Consider the following 8375-nt stretch of genomic DNA (forward strand, 5'->3'; position numbering starts at 1 on the left):
AACTTTATTCTTATCCAAATGCTTATGCTTGATTCCTCATAGATATCATCCCTTCTGTTCCACTCTATGATAGCCACTTACCATCATCATCAAAGACAGTAAGCACTTAACTTTCATTCCAATGTTTCCAGCAAACATATCATCATTGGTTTCCACTCTTTTGCAGAATCTCCAACAGGCCAAACTACCCTCAATCTTCCAGAGGACCAAACTACCTTGTCATCAATTCCTCTAGTTAGTGAAAGGAACATTAACGAATTTAATATTCATTCAGTACCTTGTGGAATATTGTGTGGCACAAAAGTGTTTGATGGGAGTAGATGGATGAGCACCCAAGAAATAAAAAGAGTTCACAGTGGAAACCAAAGTTCTTCTTAGTCTTTGACTCCTCCAACCAAATCTCCCTTCAATTCCTCAACAACTGTGTTGCGAAAGTATGTCCCAGAATTCATGGATTCAGAGATGAGCGAAGGTTGCGGCCACAATCCACCTCAGTCTGAAGAGATATCGCTCGGACGAGCATCGGAGCTCATCACTGCGTTGATTTCCTCCACATACTGCGTCAGATCCTTCCCTCTGAAATGGCAACTGATCCGCGGCAAGCTCGACCAGCTCCACTCTGGCTTGTTGGCAGCAGCTGACCGCGGCGATTCCACCAACAATTCGGAGCTTATGGAGCTACTGGAAGCCGTGACTTCGACTTTGAAGGAGGCGCGGGTTCTCGCAAACAAGTCCAGTGATGAGTCTTACGGCGGCGGGAAGCTGCTCCTGAAGAGCGATCTTGAGATATTGAGCTCCAAGGTCGAGGTTCAATTCACAATCCTGTCTGACATGTATGTTTCTGGGGCTGTGGCGCACTCCCTAGCTATCATCCTGTCGAAACCAGAAGTGGGCGCAAGCAGGGAGGACATGAAGATCTATTTGAGAGATCTTATTTCGAGGCTGAAGATTAGTGATTCACAGATGAGAATTCGGGCATTGTGCGCCCTTAACGATGTCCTTCATGAGGACGAGAAGTATGCGAGGATCATGGCGGTAGAGATGTCCGATGGTGTCAGTCTCCTCGTGAAACTCCTTGAACAAGGTGAGACAGGCGTTCAAGAGGAGGCAGCCGAGGGAATCTCTGTAATCGCAGGGTTCGAATCCTGCAGAGGAGCTCTCGTCGTGGCCGGAGTCATTGCGCAGCTGATTCGAGTTTTGGAGACTACGGGTAGCCAACTCGCAAGAGCGAGAGCCGCTCGAGCTCTGAAGAAGCTGACGGAGAACTCCGAGAACGCATGGTCAGTTTCTGCTCAAGGTGGAGTCTCGACGCTGCTAAAGATATGCAGCGATGCCCACAGCAGCGGAGAGCTGATTCGGTCAGCCTGCGACATACTGAAGAGCCTTAGCAGTGTTGACGAGATCAAGAGGTTCATGGTGGAAGAAGGGGCGGTCTCCGTCTTCGTGAAGCTCTCAGGATCGAAGGAAGAATCGTCCAAGATCAAAGCAATCGAGTTCCTAACGATTCTGGCTTCTGATGATGACATGAAGCACGAGGTGGTGAACCAGCAAGTGGTTGGATCGCTCGTTCAGGTACTCGATCCAAGTTCTGCTCACACGTCCAAGGCGAGACAGGTTGCCCTCAGGGCTATCGAGAGCCTGTGTTTCTCATCTCCGAGTTCCATGAATCAGCTGCTGAGCTCTGGCTTCCTCGACCGTGTTCTCCTCCTCCTGAGAAACGGTGAGATATGCATACAGGAATCAGCACTCAACGCAGTGTCTCGCCTCTGCGGGCTGTCCGAGAGGAGCAAGAAAGTGATGGGCGACGCCGGATTCATGCCGGAACTCGTGAAATTACTGGAGGCTAAATCGTTTCAGGTGCGGGAGGTGGCAGCCGAGGCGCTCTGCGGCATGATGTCCATCCAAAGAAACCGGAGAAGATTCATCCAAGAGGACCAAAACGTGAATCGAATTCTGCAGCTCCTCAATCCCGAAGAGGAGAAACCAGTGGCAAAAAAGTTTCTGCTCTCCGCAGTGTTGTCCCTGACAGACAACGATGGTGTTCGACGAAAGATCATTGCTTCTGGGTGCATGAAATATCTGCAAAAACTCGCGGAGACTGATGTAACAGATGCAAAAAAGATTGTTAAGAAGCTATCCGGTAACAGATTTCGGAGTATATTGACAAGAATCTGGAGCTCATAAAATCAATCATTTGTTCATCCTGACCAAACTCTAAACATCAGCTTTATTTTCCTTTTTCTTTTCTTTTCTTCCTGCAATCGCTTTCTCTTCCTTACATTATGATGACTCGGAGCAGCTTTCTTTGGTGATGCAAGTGATCTGTAATTTGTTTGATGAGAAGAGTAGTGCTTGAGATTAGCCTTTATTGACAACTGATTGCTAGTGTGTTCCAACTTGGGTTGGGCATCTTATCACTTCTTCACGGTCTCTCGATGGCCAGCTATATTCTTCATGACACCGTGGACAAGGCCATATTTGTTGCCATGCTCTGCAGTGTCAGAATGGTCCCAAGACTGGACTGACATGTTCGTGCACTTGATGCATACTGTGGCAATGTAAGCTGATCAATAGCTCCTCACCAGATCATAATAATTTCTTAGCTCCTCTAAATTCACAAAGCTAAAAGATGTAGTAAACAACAGGAAACAAAAGTGAAAAACGAGTACTTTTGATCACATGAGAACTTGAGGTGAGCCCTGAAGTCAAGAAAGGACCGTGCTGGAACTTCTGCCTCGTGGTGTCTGCGAGAATTAAGTAGTTGATTGTGATTGTTCCTCCTTTGTCGCTTGGACGTCTGCCGCTTGGAAGATTCTTCCTGCAAGTTTTATCATTGGAATTAAATTCACAGCAGAGTGGGACTTTCAAGTCAAATCATTTGCAGATTGGGTTTGGAGTTGCTGAATCATCTTGATGCTGTGAAAGTAGATACTTGTGCATCGTAAGCTCTCATCAATCGAGGTGATGATCCATTTTGGCTCTGCATGTCTAAAGTTGATTTGATGATATTATAAGTTAAAATTATAATTATACTATAATGTAGAATAAATTTAATGTCTAAATTTAAAATTAAATATTAAAGATGCATATATTTAATATTTAATATTAAAAATTAGATGTATATATTTTTCGATATCATTGACAATATCTTTATTTAAATTATAGAATGTCTTTGTGGTTCGATTCGTAGGACGTAGAAATACTGAATTATAAAATGAACTAGGCTCACCTTATCCTTTTTTACCTACATTTGATATGGTCACTATGAACAAAGGAATAGAGACTAAACGGAGATGGGATAGATCTATAATCTTATGTATATTATTGTATATTATCGTATTGAGTCTCTGAGAGGTCCTATCTATTAATAGACAATAGCAGAGTATAAGATAAACAATTATGAGTGTCCCTCCGTTAAGGTTATATTGAGAAATCCTATAATAAGTAAACTTCTGTCTTATTTGTTGATGGCTATAATCAAAATCCATTCAAAACTATTATATATTTTATCCAATTAAATAAGACCACATATTCTTTTTTTTTTTTACTTGATCTATTATTAATTGGTAAGATATAAAAATAATTTAAAATCAAAATAAATAAATAAAATTTTATTTAAAAATATTTTTTGATTAGATTTTGAAAATTTTAAAAAGTATTTTATATATGATCATGTATTTTTTAAAAAATCAATAAGTTCAATGAGTATAAAAATATTTTATTAAGTTTAATTTTTAATGTGAGTCATAACAATTGTATGTCATCAATGTCATACATTTTTCTATGTATTACAATACTATTAATCTTTCCTAATATAGCCTATAATAACCTTTATAATTTATTTTGTTAAGATAATTTTATTATTCCATTCAACTATAATATGCTTATGCATAAATGTAAATAGGATAACAGAAAAAAATAACTTTAATTAAGTAGGCAAAAAAAATTATCAATAATAGTATCTACTTAAATATGTATCACCATATGAGTTACTTAGAAGCTTTATTCTTTAAATACTTTAGACTATGAAACTTTAATTAATAGATAAGCAATTATCAAAGTGGTACTCAAGTATCCAATTAATACTTATTATTTTTGGACTTCTCTAACTACTAAGTATTTTATCTCGATATGATTGATAATTGAGTCGATTACACCAAGTCTTAAAATAAAATTTTACAATTATAAAGTTTGATTTGTGACCTCAAAATAAGTCATAGATTCAACATCCATTATTGATGATGTAATAAATAATTATTTTATATCTTTTAAAAAAATCCTTTCGGTTAACATAAATATGAATTTTGAAATGAACTTTCTACTATCAAAGTAATTTATAACAGTAATATTTGAATATCCCATCACTTCAAGTTGAACTGATCTATTGTATATAAAAACGTAAACTTTCATCCTAAGTTACTTTGGTATTTATATAGTATTCTAACTATAAAATTACTTTATAGTCTCGTATAGGTTTGAGTATATAATAGACTTATAATTATATATATATAAAGAATATCAATCACTTGATTTATTTTTAAGTCATTAGTCTTCATTAAAATTTTTATCTCTAGTAATAGGTGTATGAATAAAGCTACAAACTAAATATCTCTAAGACTTAATCAATATACCATTTTTGATAAATACTAATAATCCTTGTAATTTATATCTGAATATCTTAATACCAATAACATAAGTTGTCTCATTCATAACAATCATCTTAAAATTCTTAGTGAAAAATATCTTGATTTTATTAAATAAACTAAGATCATTGTTGGTAAGAAAAATATCATCCACATATATGACTAATACAATAAACTTGTACTCACTAACCTTTAGATATGCACATTGATTAAGAATATTTTTTAAATCTAAAAAAAATGATATCATGAAACTTTATATATTTAAAAGATTGTTTATAATCATAAATATATTTTTTTAATTTTTGTAAGCCTAATTTTTATTTTCCTCTTTTCTCTCTCTCTCTCTCTCTCTCTCTCTCTCTGAATCATTTTAATTGTTCTATATGGATTTTCTCATCTAGATCTCTATTAAAAAAAAATACTATTTTCACATTATATATCTCAAAGTTATCATAAACTACTAATATCATAATGATTTTCAATGAGTTTTTTTTAATTATAAAGAATATCTCGTTATAATTAATGTATTCTTTTTGAGAAAACCTATGACCATGGGTTTGGCTTTATATAATTCAATATTATCTCTTAAATCATATTTTATTTTAAAGAACTATTTGCAATCGATTCTTCTATAGTCATCGGGCAATACAATGAGTTTCTAGATATTATTTTGGTCCATAAATTTTAATTCTTCTTTCATTGTATCATATCATCTTTTAAAATTACTACTTTCTATGGTTTATGAAAATGATAAAGGGTTCTTTTTTATTATCAGAAATTTCCTTTCAAATCTTCTTAAAACTATTGATTGTGGTTGTTCTACAATATCGTTAGCAATAATATCAACATTATATAGGAGTTTATCAATATTATTTTATTATTTATTCTTATCAATTTGTTTAGTATTTTGAGAAACAAAAACCTCTCAAATAGAAAATCATAATAGAGCATTAACTTGCATTTCTTTTATATCAAAATTAATTTTTTAAGATTTTTCACTCCACTGATTTTATTATTTTTTTAAATATAACATTACTAAATTCTACTATCTCATACTAATAATTAGGGCAATAAAATCTTTATCTCTTAAATTTTTTGAGATAACTAATTAAATATATAAAAATAATTCTTGAATCCATTTTTTTTATATGGATTAAATACTCTTATTTCTATATGATAATTTTGAATATGTAAATATCTCAAACTATATTTCCTACCGGTTCATAACTCAAATAAAGTTGATAAAACTAACTTATAAGAACCATATTCATGATATATGTAGCTATCATAAGAGCTTTACCTAACATCGACTCAAATATTGTCACATCCTGGATTTTTTTTTTTTCATATATTTTCACACAGGCCAAATAAATAAACATTACTTTATTCATCATCTATAACCATTTATTACAATTCATTTATTCATCAAATTACAAATAGAAAAGTAAATATAGTGATGTTAACTTCAAGAGTCATCCAAGTGGCTCTACCTAGCGGTAGAGGAAGGTCCGCTCTCCACTGGAATCCGATTTAGTACTAGAGGGAGGCTGCTCTGAAAATCAAAAACAAAGAAAATTCAGCAACGCTGAGTAGGAACCCCAAAAGTCAAATCAAGATGAATACATGATCAAAATTCAATCAATCATCCCATTGGCGTATATCAAGTACCCGAAGGAGCACTCCCCCAACAGCGGATGGAGAGGCTTTATCCTACGGGATGAGTTTATGTTCTCCCAACAGCGGATGGAGGCAAACTCATATCACACTCCCAACAGCGGATGGAGTGGTGTCCCACACCCGCCAAAGTGGGGACACGTTCCTCCCAACAGCGGATGGAGGAACCGTCCAACCGCCACGTCTGACGGCCCGCTAATCCCCGAAGGGAATCGCCCTACCTGCTCTCGGCAGGAATATAATCTCACACTGGTCATATCCATTTCGGGATGAAATAACATATTTAAAACATCTCTTTCAAAAATCATCAATATCAAATAATATAAATTAACCCTCAATTGACTTGAACTCTAGTTTAATCGATTCAATTGAACTCGATTTACTAGAGCCTAACTGAACTGATCTCTAATCCTTATTTAACTGGTCTGGAACCACCCTAAATTAGTATAATTTAGACTAGATTAAGTTCAATTTAGGTTAAACTAACTTGAATAAGTCAATCAATTCGGAATCACCCTGAATTGATCTAGACTAATCAAGTCTAGTTTAATTCAATCAATATTTGGGCTCAAGTTCAACAATAATATTGAGCTAGATTGAGCTAGTCCATCTACTGGTCATGTGCATTATACATGATTGAGCATGCATTACATAAAACTGGCCAGCCCTGGCCCATGGACTAGTCATAGTGTTGGGAAATCATAGGAGGGGCGACATCATATGCGCAGCGGAAGAACAAGAAAACAAAAATCCCCGATTCCCAAAAGATGTTCATCGTCGTGCGAAGATTGGTGCGCAAAATCCACAAAAAAACACAAAACTGCGTATAGAGGTTGTGTTACCTAGGGAGATCGTATATCCCTGTTTCCTTGCAGATCCTTAGGAGAGGGTGAAGGAGGTCAAGCGTCCTCCTCTCTAGCGGTGATCCACACAGCAGGGTTGCGACGACGCTCCTCAAAACTCCAGGCCTACTCTGAGGTGCAGAGGGAGAGGAGAATAGGAAGGGCAAGCAAAGACTCTAGCCTATGAGGCTGTAAATCCCTCCTATTTATAGAGATCCCGTGTCAAAACCCTAATGGGTCCTTCCCTAGTGGGTATTGGATCTGCATCCAATAAGACAAGGGCTCCGTCGGATATCTCATATCCGAACCTCTACTCATCGCAATGCCTACCATATGTGTGTGGCCCTCTAGGCCCAATATCGAGCTGGCCGTGAGTCATACCTGTCAGAACTCCTTCTGACTGAGTGAATTATTATCTCTGTAATAATTCACTCGACTCATCGACTACGGAAGTACTAGGCCACTACGCCGTAGTCCCCAGACGATACAGGGGAATCCAATCCATTGGACCTGTCTGTCCTCAGTTACCATGTACCTATAGTCCCTCATCCATCTAATATCCCAGAGACCGTATATCGAGCATGGTGCTGTCAGACCCATACGGTTTCTACTCGAGTCTCGCTCTAATCGGATTCTCCCGGAGAACTCTTTCTCTCTCAACCCGAATGACCCTGGCCAGGGATTTGTCTGAGCAAGAACACATAGGATATTCCTCTCATGACGCCGAGAGTGGATGATCCTCTATTGACACTCAATAGCCCTCGTAAGGTCGACTACCACTCCCAATAACCAGCTGTACTAGATCTGGGGACAGCCAAACCTATAAGTCTGGTATCAAAGAGTGGAGCACTCATACAAGACATCCTTGGTGTCTCAAGTCTAAGGACCAGATACACCACTAGGACTACGGAATCGCTGTCTGACAATAAGGCATCATCAACCATCCAGAATTCCGTAAGCGGATCAATCAGTGAACTCATTCTCCAATGAGCACCTGTACTGTATCCCTAGTGTCCCTACACGAGCAGCTATGAGACCAGCTGCATCCATCATATGGACGGGTATACAGCACACCAGTCTATCCGGTTATCACGATGTCCCTCTCGAGTAACCTATGACTGGGATTATTTAGGATATGTGTTTAAAGGTGAATCGATCTCATTATCGTGATCTCATCACGATCCGATTCCCATTGCACAAATCCAAGGACATCACA

General features: G+C 37.3%; 1 protein-coding gene across 1 annotated transcript; it reads left to right on the top strand.

Annotated features, from left to right (window-relative positions):
• The first annotated feature begins 300 nt into the window (after positions 1–300).
• LOC135653880 (vacuolar protein 8-like) lies at positions 301–2204 on the top strand. Its single transcript, XM_065175506.1, has one exon. It carries the CDS (start codon positions 451–453, stop codon positions 2182–2184), a length of 1734 nt encoding a protein of 577 aa, XP_065031578.1. The 5' UTR covers positions 301–450; the 3' UTR covers positions 2185–2204.
• The last annotated feature ends 6171 nt before the right edge of the window (positions 2205–8375 follow it).

The sequence above is a fragment of the Musa acuminata genome, unplaced genomic scaffold (genome assembly GCF_036884655.1).
Source record: "Musa acuminata AAA Group cultivar baxijiao unplaced genomic scaffold, Cavendish_Baxijiao_AAA HiC_scaffold_42, whole genome shotgun sequence".
Taxonomy (NCBI): Eukaryota; Viridiplantae; Streptophyta; class Magnoliopsida; order Zingiberales; family Musaceae; genus Musa; species Musa acuminata.

Coding starts and splice junctions, on each gene's coding strand:
- LOC135653880 (XM_065175506.1), top strand. CDS start 451: ATGGATTCAGAGATGAGCGAAGGTTGCGGCCACAATCCACCTCAGTCT.